At 38.2% G+C, this 17,760-nt stretch overlaps 1 protein-coding gene across 1 annotated transcript in view; it reads right to left on the bottom strand.

Moving 5' to 3' along the window:
* Positions 1 to 335: 335 nt before the first annotated feature.
* Positions 336 to 17,760, bottom strand: part of marchf11 (membrane-associated ring finger (C3HC4) 11) — a 28,217-nt gene continuing 10,792 nt past the window's right edge. Inside the window, exons 2-4 of the mRNA XM_005457678.4 lie at positions 16,625 to 16,780; positions 7,935 to 8,127; positions 336 to 4,107 (exon numbers count right to left, since the gene is read on the bottom strand). Coding sequence (XP_005457735.1) covers positions 3,785 to 4,107; positions 7,935 to 8,127; positions 16,625 to 16,780 — 672 coding nt within the window. The 3' untranslated portion in view covers positions 336 to 3,784. The remainder of the gene's footprint in view (positions 4,108 to 7,934; positions 8,128 to 16,624; positions 16,781 to 17,760) is intronic.

Raw genomic sequence — 17,760 nt, 5'->3', positions numbered from 1 at the left:
TTATTTCAACACCAATATCTGTACTTAAGTGATGAATGTCTGATATTTCGCCACCTAGGTTTATTGATGTTACACTGTCTGATCAGTGTTCCCAATGATGATTGCACATCTGTCCACACAATAATGTCACCAGCCCAGCTGTCATAAATAAAATTTCTGTGACAATATGCAGTAGTGTTCTTTGGTCTAGATGAGCAAAAATGATACCTTTGATCACTGGAGGTTTGACTTCATCTCTTGTAAAGATGCCACACACGGCATCCTGCAGCAGATACTCAAAACCAATATGACGTCAGGCAAATAACTCGCACAGCTTTGTATCTATAAATATTCTTTATACATTACATCCATGTTACAGTCAAAACAAATAGAAATACAACCAACAGCAAAAGTCACATTCAAGTCATTTCTGTGATGCGCATTGCAACGTCGACACCCAGCCTCCTAAGGCACCAAAAAAATTAAATGACTCGTAGGTCAAGAACAGATTAGCCCATGGCCCAAACATCACAGGGCTCATGGAAGCTCAAAAGAATGGTTTACAGACAGGGAAAAACACAATTTCCAATAGCTATATTTATACTGGCACAAACCATCTGAGGATCAGTCCTTTGAGGCAAACACTGCCATGCTGAACAGATGTCACTTTGCCAGCTTATACCAGCACTGGAAATGTTATGAATGACAATGAACTTAAAAAAGGGGGAGCAGAGGGGGGAAATCACGTTATGGCCCCATGTCATAATTTAAATTGTGTTTATGTACATTGGGTGTCTGCCCCTTCATCCCTGGGTCCAACCATTTCTGCTTACCCATTATGTTGAGTTCTATGTGGCACCTGGTGATTGGATGGGAGACTGATGGCGGCTCCTTTAAATTAGAGACCTATTAGGCTGGCCTCTCTCCTCCTTCCTCCTAAGAATTGATAAGCATAGAAAACCATTTCTAGAGTGGATAGAGATCTAGTTATTTATGTCTAAAAATTATCTTAGACATTCCCTCCAGGAAGCATAGGTGTGGGAAGCATTTTTCTTTTTCTTTGGCCTCGTGCACACCCTGATATTGTCTACATTAATAGATAAATAAATATCTTCTTTCTGGAGTGCAATTCTGCCGTGGCACTCTTCAGTCCTTTAGACTGGGGAAAAATGCTTCTTTTCACTTTTTATGCTACACCCATGATTCTTCTAGGACTGAGTGTAACATAATGGGGGCTCATCCAGGATTTGGACCTCTTATTCCCAAAGCAAGAATCACATCCTTGACCAGCATTAAATATTAGCTGGATCATTTTTTTAAATAAACACTTCAATATCATTTTGACATCAGGTTTTTGTGCTCATATGAAATGTGTCATAACTCCTGCATCCCTGTCTGTCAAATCCTTTTATCGGCATAAAACATAAAGCAGGACATCTGGTTGTACAGTTACAAAGCTCAAAGACCCTGCTTGAAATTAAAAGCTATACAAACTTCCCAACTACAGCTCTGAACCTAGAACACCTTTGTGTTAGCAGTCCTGCAATGATGCATTAACAACACAGCACTTTTAAATGCTTCTTGATACACTGAACATTAGCATGCATGAATGCTAATTTTAATTCAGTTTATGTGCCAATAGTAGCATGTTTTCGTAATAACAGTACATTGTAACACTGATTTTCAGCAGCTGACAGTGTGTCCAAAAATAGCCGACCCAAGAAGAAGAAGAAGAAGAAGAAGAAATAAAGAAAGGTTGATGCCTATATGGCTCCCATATTGGAAGACTTGCTTCTTGAAAGAAGTTCATAAAATTCACTTTGTCTTCAGTCTTATGAAAGCCTGGCAGTATACATGTAAGACTGACAAACATTTCCACACTAGAAATAGAATCATCTCTTTTCCCCTTCCATCCCTCTGGATGTTTAATGACTACTGCATCCTCAGGTTTTAGTGTTAATTTTGTACCAATTACAAACTGTAAGCCAACTAAGAAAATTACTCTCCCAGTTTAATCTGGGTCATCATCTCATCTTCTTCATATTTTTCTTCATATTTTGCTGCCAAAGAACCAGACTTCCTTATACTTGCAGGGTCTTTGTAAGGTCTTTCAAAGTTTTTCTTTGAACATTGACTGCTTATTCACCATTTTCACTCCAGTTCTTGTACCAGAAAATTTTCAGAGGAATGTTGTTGTTGTTGTTGTTGAGCCATTTTACACTGACCTATGAATGATTAGAGCATTAAAAAGGCATCTAAGATACAATTTTAAATTGTATCTTTAGACACTTTGCAACTAGGAACTTCTCCCAAAAACACATCATTTGTTGTTGATTTGTTGATAAATAATGACATAGACACCACAGAAAAAAATAGTATTAGTACAGATACTATTATAGTAATAGTACATTTTGCACTAATGAGGTGATTCCCAAAGAGCTATTAGTTGATAATTTGGTCTATCTCAGCAAATTTTTCAAATTTTATCTCAGCAAAACTGAGAAAAATGGAGGACAAAAGAATAAGTTGCAGAAAAAAATCTATATACAGCAGACGAACAGTATCTGAAAGCCAAATACAGGGAGAAACGGCTGAGGAATGAAAATTGCACAAGAACTGGACTGAAAATCAGTGGCACCAGTTCTTATTGAGTTTTAAATGTAAAATGTTTGTTTCAAATCATTCAGTATTTACAAGGGCGTCTATAGCCATCTGGAAATCATGGTGGAGGCTCTGTCATTATTTGGGGCTGCATTTCAGCCAGTGTTCTTGGGGATGTTTTCTAAATGTATTAAATTTTGAATGTAGAAGTCTACCATCAGATTTTAATTTACCATGAATGCTATCCGCAAAGCTTCTGATAATTTTCAGACACACTGCCAACACTATCAGTCATGGACTGGCCTCCCCAGAGCCTTGACTTTATCATTATTGAAGCAATGTTGACTCATCAGAGTAAATGGAACAAAAAAACAGCCAACATCCAAAGAAGAACTTTGAATGGCTTTTCCAGAAGTCTCTGAATGCTACTTAAAGAAATTACAAGAAGTAAGTAAGCTTGTCTAAGAAAGTTCCGGCTGTGTTGAAAAAGAAATGTCAAACCAATTATTGACTTTCAAGCTTGTTAGAATTGTAGAAAATATGTTTTTTTTTGCCTTATTTCCTGTATTTCCATCTATGTTTGCACTTATTTTAATAAATCGCTATACTTTTTTCACATTTTCCTAACAAAACCTAAAGAAATTAAGGGTGGCTTGAGACTATGACACCATACTGTCTATATGCCATATTAGAGCAGAGATATATGAGTGAGAGCGAGAGAGAGAGAGAGAGAGAGAGAGAGAGAGAGAGGGGATATTGGCTGTATACAGTATTCCTCAACCTTGAACAGGCAACCCTGTGATCCTAAACCATCTCTGATGTTGTGCCTTAGAGTTGTAATCTGGATAATCCCATCACTTCCTTCAATTCCACATGACATGAGTGCCGCACAATGGTTTAAAAGGAAAACTACAAAAAAAAAAAAAAAAAAAGATTTATATGAGGGTGGCTCATGTCTCTGTCACAAAATAAACAGTGTTATATCTCAGAGTAAAAACAAAGGCACCAACACAAAAATGTGAGTTACTGAAGGTATTAGATTGGTTTGAGGACCAGCCCCAGACAGCACAAACAGTTCAAATAATTAAAAGTATTAAGTCACGGAAAAAATCTGCAAAAAAACAACTTTGCAGCACAGCTCAGACTGTAACTCCCAGATGTAACCCATCAGATGCCTTGTCTCTGTACAAATACTGCTTGGAGTTTATACCGATGTTACACGAATGACAACCTCTCCCGAGTCACTGTCCTGGCTGAGGTTGTTTCGGGGTACCATTCTGTGGCAAAAGGGTGCCAAACACAGGCAAGTCCATGGATGTGATCCCAGCTGGGTCGGGTGTAAGGGGCCGCTGGGCCCAAAGGTGGCCAAAGGCAACCAAAGTGTCCTGGGGGCCAACGAAGAGTGACCAGTGCTCGTCTCCTCCATGTCCTTGGCCTTGTCATAGCTCTGAACATCCCAGTGAAGGTTGACTGCTCGCCAGCGCATAAACACGTTGTACACTGCTGCCCCCTCGTGGATGATCAAGCCTGTTATGATGACAACAATTGACACGTTTATAGGAATAATAATAATTTGTTTCCTCTTACATATTTCATCTTTCCTCACTTTAAAGTTGCCCTTCTCTCCTTCTCTTCCAACAACATCTATTTGCTGAGAAAGCTGTTTTTTGTGTGGATCGAGAGTAACACCAAAGCCTTTGTTGATTTTAAAGGCTGAACGTGGCTTCTTATATGCATGTTAGAGGAAATCTGAAGGGAAATGCATTTTCTGTATGGTCCACTGACAAAAAAAGACAGTGGAGTGGTGGATGAGTGACAAATTTAGGGATACCCTGCCTCCCAAAATTGGAAAAATGCATAAAAACCTTTTTTGTGTTTGTACTGTCTGCTCAGAAGGTGGTATTTTATGTTGTTGTTTTTTCTAGTGATTTATTGTGTAACCCAACCTAAGGTGGCTGTGACATTTCTTGACAACAGCGAGTGGTTGTCAAGAAATCAGTGTTGGAAAGGTTCAGTCTGCTAAGATGGCTACAACAAAAGACTGAAGAGAAATACTCCCTTGGATAAGCTCAGCACTATTATGAGATAGTATGAAATTGACTGTGGATGAATCAAAAGCACAGTAGTGCATTATTTTCTTGACACCATAAATTATAAAAAGGTCCACCATTATTCTGAGAGATGAACTTTGAGCGTGCTGATCTTAGAAACCTTTCATATTTGTGAAACCAATTTGTAGCACTGACTGCTAAAAAGATCATTTAGTCATTTATGTCCAGCAAACAAGGGTGGAACATCGACATTATCTCACCAGTCAAAACTGACACAAGTATGATGGCAAAAACTGCATCGTATACAAACACATGATGACACAGTTTCAACGTACAACAGAGGTCCAGTCACACTGTCTCATACAAAGCAAGAACGATCATTTAAACAACCCATTCATGTGTCTGTGTTAGTTCTCTGTCATCCAGATCACCGTAGTCTTAAAGGCTTGAAAAAAAGGAGACAACTGGACTGAACTGGTAACTGATCAAGGCTCTTGGATGACTCCATTAAGCTACTGGGAAACTTCAACAGCCTGCCTGATCTGAACCTAAGCGGTCTTCTATTGTTGGACTTCTGCTAACCACAGATTGTCCATGACACACATCAGTGCTGAGTGACCAATTTTATAATCATATTATCAGACCTGCGGGCGTATACGCTCATGTATACGTACTGACACTCATTCAGTACAGTGACTCATGGTCTCCACGGCAAGACACTGTAATTTTGAATCTCTTAGCGATTAAATGTCTTTCATGTCTTCTTGTTCTCACAAGCCTAAATGTTTTATTTCTTTCATTTTGTTTTTGTTTATGAAACGCTAATATAAAATATTTATTGAATACAAACTTTATTTGTGCTAAAGAAGTCCAAGACAGACAGACACCCAGTCTCTGCACAACTTTTCATTTTGTAATTACTTTTCAGTACATGAAAAATTATTAAAGTTTTGGCACCATGATGCAATAAACAGGCAAACTAGAGATCTGCAGTGTGCAAGCTGTTATTTTTTTTTTCCCACTTATTGACTCATATTTCAGCACAGCACCTGTCCCATTTCCTGGTGTGTATGTGCATGTATTATATCCTATTTTAGGAATTACTTTTCAATCAATTTAGATGTTGAGAAAAATATTATTTATAATCCTATTTGACAGAAAATCTTTAAGATGGCAAAGAAATATTTGCTAAAACACTGAACTGTCCACTAAACTGTGGTTCAAAGGCTGTTCATACTTTAGTCGATAACCTCAAAGCACAATGCAGTATTTTTTGCCCCGAGATCATACACTGTCCATGAAGTGTAAAGTGGATCTTGGAGTCTTAGGGAGGATTTATGGTCTGTCCAATGTGTATATTGGATGGTTGGATAACAAAAACCCAACAGCTCTGACTCATAGGGGGAATCATTTCTCAGGCTTTCCACACTCACTTCACGTTGTTATCGTCCAGCTTTGCAGAGGTGAGAGGCGACCTGAGCACTGAGTACTGACTGTACTTCTTTCTAGCTCTGTTGCCCTCAGCCAGCCACCCCCTCACTCTGTCCTCAGAACAGCTAAACACGTTTAAGAGCATATCTAAGGAATGAGTTTATAAAGACACTGACTTTAAGCACTGAAATTTAGGCCTATGTTTAGGAATTTTAGTTATACAAGTACATTTGAAATCAAATGCTCATCCACATCTGAGTTTCAGGGAATTTCCTAAAAGTTGCACATGGTCATGACCAATGTTCCCTCTAAGCTGCGCACGTGCGCAATTGCGCACTGCTGGCACGGTCTCTGCGCACAGAAAATCTGTGTTGCGCACAAAAAAAATAACCTGAATTGAAGTTAAAAGGAATACTTTAACAATTCTGTTTTGCAGTGTTAGTCAGTGAGTGACTGGCTGCTCCCATATTGTATTAGAACGATGCCACCTTATCCCAAAGTCCAGCCAATAATGCGATTTACATTCGTATATACGCAGCTAATCAACGTGGTTGACAGGCTATTACAGAGTCCTTATGTGCCGACACCGGTTTTTTTAGCTGGCAAAGCGGCGTGGCCGATGTGCAGTGAAGCCACGTTAATGACAACGTGTACATCCATTGGAGATGTGAGCAGGACAGACGGAACAATTGACGGAAAATGTGTGGACTTTATACCAGTTTTTAAATTGTGTTGATAGGACACGTAAAATCAGAGTTATGATAAAAATATCTGCAATGTTTGGTTTTCTTCCTGAATACTATCGTTATTTATATTTACTGCGGGAAGAAACAGTAAAAACGGCGTTTTATAAGAAAAAAGGCTCGAAAGCACTCTCCGCCTGTGAGCAAGAACAAACTCCACCCCCCTCTTCCTTTCCTATTCGTCCAAAAAAGTACCATGTCGACCAATCAAAAAATGATATGGCGACGTGGCATCTAGTTGTTAAGAAACGGGGGGAAGTTTTAGGAGTGACGGCGGTGTTCTGAGCTGTGAGAGATTTGAGACGTTTAGCGCAAATCTTGTGTAGTTAGTGTGTAGTTAGTGTGTAGTGTAGTTTTGTTGTGTGTCAGAACAATGAGGCGAGTACTGAATGTTACAGGTGTTACAGCAGTGATACATCTCCTGCTGTCAGGCCTGCAGGTATCAGGCTGCTGTTCTCCTTTATCTCATAGTGGACAGAAATTATTTTTTGGAGTGGCACAAATAATTTGTGTTGCATCAGATTTGATGCAGAACAGCTGAATGTTCTGTAAATAGTTTGAAATGTTTATTTAAAAATGCCTTGGCTGCATTTTAAAAAAATAGCTGCAAAAATCTTTGTTGTTTGCCAAACTGAGTTACTTTTTTGACGAAGTAACTATATAATTAATTGTCCAACATTGGTTATTATATACTCTCTCCCAGACCACAGACTCATAATACAAGTCAGAGCTTTTTTTAAAAAGAAAGAAAGAAAGTTGTGTTTTCAAAATTGGAGTTCAAGTTATTTTTACTTCCAATAGTGTTAACATACTGCACAGGTCAATGACTAGATTTTTTTTACATTTTCATTGTAAGTGGGCTAAAGCAGTTAATTAAAAGTAGTCTAACATAAATGTAAATGCTGTAATTTGATTATTTTAATAAACCATGTAACTTGGATGGATTAGATGCCGGCGCGACCACAGTGCACACGTCTGATGTCGCTCACAGTGGTCCAAGGGATCGCTCAGGGAGTTTGTGTGTTCGCTCAAACACGTGAAAAATTAGAGGGAACATTGGTCATGACAGAGAGTCAGCTACATCAACAAAGGACAGCTGTTTGGTGTGCAGCTGCATGCCCATTCTCACCTACACAGACCAGGTCCATGAAGCCATACATGCCATAGCAGATCTGGAAGAGGACGTCACGACGCTGCCAGATGGCCTGAGGGCTGAGCGCCGACCAGAGCAGCCAGGAGATGCTGGCTACAAGGAAGAGAGAGCCCAGGAACACCGCAATGATCTGCACCTTCTCCACCAGGGTAATGGTGATGGACTGCCACTGCACAAAGAACAGAGGCAATACATGAAATACACACTTTGACTTTAAAAAAAAGACTTTTGTTATATTTTAGCAAGAGATAAGATCTTTATTTATCCCAAAGGAAATTCTTTTGTAACGACAACCCAATCAAACACAGCACCACTAAATTTGGATGTCTGCCCTGTGTTAATCAAAGACATAAATAAAGGAGGGCCTTTCCACAGTATCACGTCAGAGTAACAAGGCAGTCCAAGTCCCATTTTTATAATTAAAAACAATGTTGCACTTTTTAATGCATTATTGAATATATAATTATATCCATCCATCTGTTCATTCCATTCATCTGTCAATCAATCCTTCCATTTTCAGAAAGCAGCAGCCTAATCAGAGACGCCAGCCCTCCCTGTCCCTGCCACCTATCGATGATATTAATCTCTTGGTCACTGCTCAAAGTTCAGTGTGAGGGTGGGACTGGAGCTCAACCAGTAAACTGTAGTGAAGGGAGTTCTTCGCACTCATCCGTCTACACTACAACAAACTAGTACAGTGTATATCTAAATAATAATATAATAACCCACAACGGAAGTTGTTAACTGTCCTAAAATATTTTTTTTATTATTATTATTTAGTTTGGGAAAAATGACTCCCCCTTACATGTCTCACAGTGGTTTTGTCCACTTCTTACCGTTCCCTAACTTCTTTAGTTTGCTAACTTAAAAGACATTGTTTTCTATATCTACCAGACAGCGAAGCATAATCAGTCTGGTTGTAACCTGAACACATCTGTTTTTTTGTCACCTCATTTAAATAATCCTGGTAACAGGTACTAGACATAATTGTACCCACTATCTCGTCTGCGAGGAAGGTGATTCGGATTTTTTTCTTTTTCTTTTGTTTTAAAAAACACACGGAAATAACACAGTGGTCTCACTGAAAGCTGAGCTTTCAAGGTATATTATGGTGATGAGCACTGCAACAAAAGAATCAGTAGGAATACACTAATCATGCACATTTCACCTCAAGTTGAGATGAGCTGGAGCGAAGTGCGTGCTTGCGCGCGCGTGTGTGTTGGCTTCAATGACTTGGTCTCGTAGAATACATTTATATACATTTATGTATCTGTGTTAAGCATCATCTTCTGTTTTATCCCCCCTCTCAGTCTTCTGACCGTCTAAAGTTTATTTATACATAAGCATGACGCCAGCAGGCATAAACCCTGTGGACACTGCCGCGAGGCAGAGACAGAATCCAGTATGTGATTGGTGGACTCTGGCAGTTCTTTCAGCTCATATCCTCTTTCTATATTATTGCGGGTCAATACAACCATTCATACCACCAGAAACCCCCCCACAGTCCGCCACTGAGCGCAGGGATAATTGCTACATACTCGTTATTTCGTTTTATTTGGCGATAACAGAGGCGGAATTGCACAAAACTCATCCTGTGAGGACCAAAAAACACGATGAGAAACCATTATCTCCCTAAATTGTGCTTTTATATTAGACAACACTGTGTTTTAAGCAACAGTGGCTGTGAACAGTTCACCAACAACGATCTGAAAACAACACAGCAGTTTAAGTTAGTTTATACAGTCTCATCTGATTTTAAATGATGCCTAACAAAGAAATAGAATCTTTTCATACAGTAGAAAAACGTGACGTCATGTTCTGTTCGAAACGAGAAGCCACAAAACGGAGCGTCGAAAACACCTCGAAAGATTTTAAGTTGTCTGGTTGTTGCACACAGAGTTTTTCTAAGTCTTCCTTTTATTGTGCCACTGTCAGTTAAGACGCGGAAAAGCCGCATGCCCGAAGGGAAGAGAGAGAAGCGCGCAGAAAACCCACCCTCCACGGAGATGGTAAACACTCAAACACTCACTCACTAACTTACTGCATATAACTACTTTTATTAAGTATAGCAAAGCAGCTGCGAATGATATCAGTGCAGTGATGTGGGGAGGCTCACAAGACAAACCTGCTAAAAGTGGCCTTAAATATGCATTATTAAGTCAAAAATGCATAACAGAATGCATCAGTGTACTGCTTGGCAGTTTTTGCTTTAAATTTGTCATTTTGCATCTTTTTTGTTTTTATTTGAACTGCTTTCAAACTGGCTGCACGTTTGAAAATAACTTGGTGTTCATGCATTGTCAGTATGGTAATAATGCACTGGTGTTTGATCTCAGAGGGCATTTTTACATAACTTGGGACTTTAGGACTGCACCCCGAGCATGCGCAATCTCGTCCAATCTTGGAAAATAAGCATTAGACTGATTTCACAGTCTTACGCTCAGGTACACATGTATGCTACAGTCCTGCTAATTTAAAAATATGTGTATCAAAAATAAAAATGGGCGTCTTTATTCACCCTAAAGTCAGTGCTGTGCTTAGAAGAAAATAAAACTGCACCAAAATTAAACCTGCTTTCACTTTTTTTTTTTTTTTTTTTTTTTTACATGGTGCCACATTCCTGTTAATTAAAACATCTTTGCATACAAATAAGGTGTGTAGTCAGGTGACCTTAGCTCGTCTCATAGAAGGAAAATATAAAGTTTTTAACTCCATTCATTGCACCTGCATAATGGACATGACTAAAATTCGTAGCAAAGGACTCCGTTTTTTTTTGTTTTTTTTTTTGTTTTTTTAAATCATGAATATTTAACATTCCGATATTGTACACCGATTGTGTGTGTTAATGGAAAACTAAACTGATGTTTGAAGGGTTGCAGTTTTGAAACACTGGAATAAAGGTGGTGCACAAAAGCAAATGTAAAAGTGACTTCCAGAGAACCATTTAAAATAGAAGGAGGGCTGGGAGGGGGTTCAAGAACTGCACAGAGAGGCAACACATGCCTGATACAAGAATAAAATACTCTATAAAGTTACTCAGTAAAAAGCAAAATTCTTGCATTTAAAAAATCATGCTTAAGTAAAAACTTAAAAAATATTATCAGAGAAATAAAATAAGCCTGATTTTATTTATCCCAAAGGTTGGGAAATTACTGTACATATACAATTACAGATAATTACAGACACAAACACATAAAAACCAGTGTTGCTCAATAAAGGTGAAAAACATATGAAGTTAAAATCTAAATATAGTATAACAAGGAGTTTACATCTAAACCGAATACAGGTAATTTGGTGGTAAAGGTTTTCTGTAAGTGTCCTTGTGGGTGTATAGTGAAAAAAAATATATTTAAGAAGATTTAAAATAAGTTAAAAACTGCAGTAGATGTTGTTAGGCAGTCATCTTTGTAGCAACTTTCTTGGTAGTATTTGTGATTTGTAATTTATGTTTCTTTGAAGACACAAAGTGTGCGGAAGAGACTCTCACTGAGCTGGAGTACACTCCTGAGCAGGATACGAAAAGTAAGGAAAACATGAGAGCCACAAAATGTAATTAATATGATGCAACTTCTCTTGAGATTCATATATGTATATATATATATATATATATATATATATACATACACACACATATATATATATATATATATATATATATATATATATATATATATATATATACACACACATATATATATATATATATATATATATATATATATATATATATATACACACACATATATATATATACACACACACATATATATATATATATATATATATATATATATATATATATATATATATATATATATACACATATATATATATATATATATATATATACATATATACATATATACACATATATATATATATATACATATATACATATATATATATATATATATATACATATATATATATATATATATATATATATATATATATATATATATATATATATATATATATATATATATATGAACAAAAACATGAGTAAAAAGAGCCTGTCATCGCCTCTGTGTCCAACAGGCAATAACCAACGTGACTAGAAGGACCTACACATGGTTGGATAATCACATTAACCAAAACAGGACCAGGAGCTCTGACAGACGACAATATAAAGAAATGACCAAACAGTTCAAGGCTACCCTGAAAGCATGCTACAAGAATGACAAAGTCTCCAAAAAGGAGATGAGGATGGCCAAGAAGCAGTGGAAGGAGACCATGAAGAAAGTAAAGGAGGAGGACAAAAGGAGGGAGAAGCTATGGAGATAAGAAATCTCTGCATCAGAGCTCAATCAATAACAATAAGAAAACAGAATATAGGAGAATGGAGAGGTACCAGAAAGTACAGAATAAACTTTCGAATAAAACAACTTGGAAACAGAAGATTGTTGACAACGAGTGGATGACTGAAGCTGCACGGTGCTCATTTCAGAAGAAAAGACTTAAGGCGGACTTTGTGGACAGAAACTAAAGCTCTGCTGAGCCTCAGCTGTGTGTTTGTTCAGTCTGCCAGTGACTCAACTCCCATCTGGAGCGAACAGATATGAAAAGGCCTGAATGTTCTTCAGTGAGAGAAACGATCCAGAATGCAGATATTTTAAGCCTCAGGAGTCTCTGTCTGTTCGGGCTTTTGAAGGAAAGGACGACTGCAGGAATCCTGATGCTCCAAAATGACAGCAGTGACGTGCAGTGGCACCAGAAATGCACAGCAGGTTCATACTCAACGCCGCATCCACCTCAAGCTACCAAAAGCAGCCATCGCTGTCTCTGTTTTCTTCACAATAAATTCTGTACTTGATTACTTTAAGAGAAGAGACATTTTCTTTAAGTTTAGCTGAGCAGAGCAAAATTAAAAACCTCTGATTATGTGTTGTGTTTTGACAAAAACAGAGCAATAGAGGCAAAAATATCTCGATTATAGATTTCTATAATTCAGAAAGATCGCAGTTGTCCTTGGATACTGGTTACACATCTTTTCTTTAACGTCACACCATCAGTTTGTTAACCACGCTTTCTGTTAACAACTTCTACTCTGAAACCTATAGATTCTCTTTATTATTGATTCATAGTGGCTATGTAAAATTTTAGGAAATAACTTATTAACTATGAAAAAAGAGGGTTATTGTATCTTAAATCCTATATTAGGATTTTAATGTCAGCTCATCAAATAGATGCTGACATGTTTTAGTCTAAGAACTAAAGTGGTGAACCAACTGATTATTACAGCCATCACTAGTGCTCAAGTCTTTCAAATTTCTAGCAATGTAATTGAAGTAAATCTTTTTGAGGGCTAATATTTCAATTGGATACTGAGATTAAACTAAAGCTAGAAATATTAATTATGTGCGTCTGTCTTGTGAGTCTACATTACTTATTATTGACTTCAGCGACTACATCGTTGTTATGTTTAAACCCTCCATCCAATTTTTTAACTGCTTAATCACAGAAGGCCAGAGACAGATTACACCAGATCAAACCCAGGGTACACCCGTCAAACCAAAAGCCTTTTTGCTGTAACAGGTACTCCAGTTCTTTTATATTCCGTGGTTTAAGAATACCGACATTATATGTTTGCATTGACCTGCTCTGTTATTTCAGCCCTGACCACAGCATTGTGTATTTCTAGCTGTGGACCTGATTTTTCGTTGTGGTTGAAGCTGTGTAATCGCTGCTAAAAAAAACAAAACAAAACTCTAGTTTATAATCTAAAGTTTTTGCAAAGCAGCTCTGCGTCTGAAGGGTTAAATCCTACTTTGAAAAAGGTCAAGATTCATCCACTTATTTCTACATTCTGTGCACAATGAGTCACTGAACTGCAATTAGAGGCGCTTATTTAAACGGTCAATAAGGAGAAAAGTGTGCATCATCATCATCATCATCATCATCGGATAAGTGCACTTCCACATTTGGGTTCTGTGTATGACTTTAAGCCAACCATTTTACAAGAGCAGCTCTAACAGACGCAGGTGGGTTTATCTGTTGTCAGCTTGCCAGTGAAATGGCTTTTTACCAGTTTGGCTCCGTGAGGCTGTTTTTACTCCAACTGAGAAGCTGTGAATATTTCTGAGCATAAATCCAACTGATGGGTCGATAACATCAGTGACTGTAAAAACAATTTCTAGTTAATGCCCCCATAATAATTTAGAGAACATGCTTGATGGGGGAAAATTGTAACCTCGATTGTAGTAAAAAGCAGTTAAAAAAAGATGGACAGGAAACAAATGGCTGCAGTTTGGTGGCACGCGTCATTTTTTAGCCTCTTAAAACTACAAATCTGCAGAGAGCATTTCGTTTTGGAAAGAAGAGCACTCGCTTTTTCAATCATATCCGTGTGCACTGAATTGGCAGTTACCAAAAAAATCATCAGTTACTCCATAATGTGACTGTTTGGTATAATCATGCAGAGCAGCAAAGGGCTGCTGAAGGTCTCCAAAACAGCTGCTGTTTTCAACATTAATGGGATATAAAGAAAAAAAAACATGACAGCATCTTCTAGCTCAAAATTGTATATTAAAAACAACAGTCATCGAGATGACCCTGAAACATCTGTTTTTTTGATGTACTCTGTCCTTTCCACACAGTTTGCAAGCATGAAGACTGAAGAATCTCATTTAGAAATTAGTGAAGTGGAATGACCTTATTAGACATCAGAAACCACCTTTCATGCGGTTTTTACCTCTGCCACAGAAAACCATGAAAAACCAATTTGAAATATTCTTTTTGTTCAGTTCATGAATAGGGTTTGGCCATATTTTTCTTAACAAGACATTCAGAATGAGTTTGAAACTCATAAGGAAGTATACTTTGTGCATGCAGCACATATGTTGCGAAGAGTCTCCGGGGGGGGATGTCACCTTGGAAAGAATACAGAGTTTAGAAAAACTAACAACCTTTGCATTTTGACCCGTATCATGATCTTTTTCTTACCCTAACCTAACAGTTTTATTAACATGAGGCTGGGCATTGTCGAACAACAGAAAGAACCCAGGACTCACTGCACCCCCATGAGGTCTGACAGTGGGTCTAAGGATTTCATCCCAGTACCTAATGGCAGTCAGGTTGCCTTTGGAGCATAACATTGTCCATAGCTTTTCCAGATCCTTTTTATGTCTGTCACATATGCTCACGCTGAACCTGCTTTCATCTGTAAAAAGCACAGGGATTTACCAACTCTAGTATTCGATTGGCATTCGCAAATGCCTACCTGTGCAACCTCTACAGGGCCCAGGCATCGCAGTTGACTCAAGGCACTTTAAATTGCAAGGCAAAGACTCTACAGGGGTCTCGAACTCCAGTCCTCGAGGGCCGCTGTCCTGAAACTTTCCCATATGTCTTTGACGCAACACACCTGAAGACGATTTGTAGGTTATTAGTAAGACTATAGAACTTGGCTGCATGCTGAGGTGGCAATTCAGCCATTTGATTCATGTTACAGCAGCTCATGAGTGAATGAACATGGTGCAATAAAAGTACTTTTAGTAGTACATTTTTCCAAACACTTACATTTACTTAAATTTACTTGAGTAGGGTTAGAGGTTGCCAGCATGCAGTTAAGTTCTATAGACTCTTGCTAATGAAGTACTAATTTTATTCAGGTGTGTTGCAACAGGGACACGTGGAAAAGTTTCAGGACACCGGCCCTCGAGGACTGGAGTTCCAGACCCCTCCTCAACAATAATATAAAGAAAACAGAGAAAACCCCCAAAATCATCAATCCCTTTGAGCAAGCTAAAGTAGTGACACTGACCTAGCCAAATGCTAAAACTAGTGAAACCATCAGAAAAGATGAGGAGGGACAAAACGTCAGTGGCCTCCACCTGTGAAACCATTCTTGCTTTGGTGTCATTGTTGCTGTGTTGTTAATTTAACACCAAAGCAGCTAAACTGATTAACAACCCTTAACTGACAGATCAGACAAGATTTTTTTGCTTTTGTTTTTTTGAGCAGTGTACGCAAAAATTAATTCAGGAAAACAAAAATAAATAGTGGAAGTACTTGACCAAGAATGAAACAAAGGAAAATTCATATAATGAAACAGCACTCCGCTCTCCTACGTTACTAGCTTATCCCAGCCTACACTACATACAGCAGGGTACCATGGACAAGCTGGCAGGGCAAACACAGAGAAACAGACAACCAATTATAGTCACACCTCAGGCCAAAAATAATACTGAGCACCAAATAACCAATTAACATGTTTGTCTTTGGACTGAGAGAGGAAACTACAGTACTTGGAGAGAAGCCACACAGACACAGGGAGAACATGCAAACGCCACACCCTCCAGCAGGTTTAAACCCAGGCTTGCTGTAAGCAAGTCCTAAGCACTGCACCACTGAACAGCCCTTTCACAAATACATATCAAATTTATTTAAAATGTCACAACACAAAATTCATGCAGTCAGAGTGTAATTATTTATTTATGTGGTCAGCTAACATATTCCATATATCCACTGTATATAATGACTGACACTTTTCCTGAACCTTAACTAAGCAGTTTTAGTTGCACAATCTACTCAAACCTTAATCATAGAGGTAGAAGTTTAGAAAAGACAAACAGCAGAGAACAAAAAATAAAGAAAGAACAGTTAAGTCTGAAAGTGAGGCAACTTTCAGCAGAGGGTAAATACTCTGCCTTTCAGCAGTATTATACCTGCCATGGTCTCTTCAGATTGATGGCGATCACCTGGAAACGGTAGCAGCACAGCTCGCAGGTCCAGCAGCCCCGCTCGCTGATCCACTTCAGCAGGCACTGCTGGTGGGTATACCGCACCGAGCCATCACACCTGCACGGGTTCAACAAGTCCCCCTGGAGACCAGAGAGAGGGCAAAGGTCAAACATAAACAGAGATAAATTTAAGGGGAGGAGACAAACTGACACAAATACACAAATACAGTTTAGACCAGAGCTGTCAAATTCATTTTAAATCACCACTGGTTTATATGTTAAATGATTGAAGATGGATTAAAAATCATTCCAATCATATCAAGAAGGAGATGGTTTCAAGCTAAAGCTGGATTAGCTCAACTAACTACTAAATAGCTAGACTCTCTTCATGAGGGCTGATGCAGAGATGATTTCTGATTAGTCTAGCCTCAATTGTTCATCTCTAGATTTTTCATCAATAATACTGACACAAGAGGATTAGGGCCACTGGGAAAAAGTGGGCACATCTTTTTTTTCTTATTTTCCAGAATTCTGAGAAAAAAGTCAGAATTCTGACTTTAATCTCAGAATTCTGAGAAAAAATGTCCACAAATGTGAATACGCTTCATCCGAACAACCTCAAATCTAATTACTCAACAGCAGGGGTCAACTCCTGTGATTGCAAAAACAAGTCATATCTGTTCCACTGACATCCCAAGGACTCACTGACCACTGAGAGATTTCAAAGACAGTCCAAAAGATCAGTGTATCTGTCTTCCAAAAGTTGGCATTGATTGATGACTGGATCGTTGGCGGCATCAATGACGGCATGCTCATTAGCTAACAACTTGTGCCTTTTGAGCAAACCCTGGAAAATCTTCCTTTCTGACTCAAATAATGACCATAATTTACTTTTACTAAAAAATACTATTATGTTCATTTATATGATTCAAAAACGATGACTGAGCCAATAATGCAACAGGGAAATATTTACTGAGATCGCAGCCAAAGAGCTGTTGTTTGATAGACTTTTATTCATCTGGATAAACGTTGTATAGCCCATGGAGTCTTCTCTGTTGGCCATTAAAAAGGTTTGAGGCAAACTAGTTTTAGTATTCAAACCTGGAATCTATGTTCATATA

This window comes from Oreochromis niloticus, linkage group LG18 (assembly GCF_001858045.2).
Source record: "Oreochromis niloticus isolate F11D_XX linkage group LG18, O_niloticus_UMD_NMBU, whole genome shotgun sequence".
Taxonomy (NCBI): domain Eukaryota; kingdom Metazoa; phylum Chordata; class Actinopteri; order Cichliformes; family Cichlidae; genus Oreochromis; species Oreochromis niloticus.
This window is presented reverse-complemented; position numbering and strand designations above follow the sequence as displayed.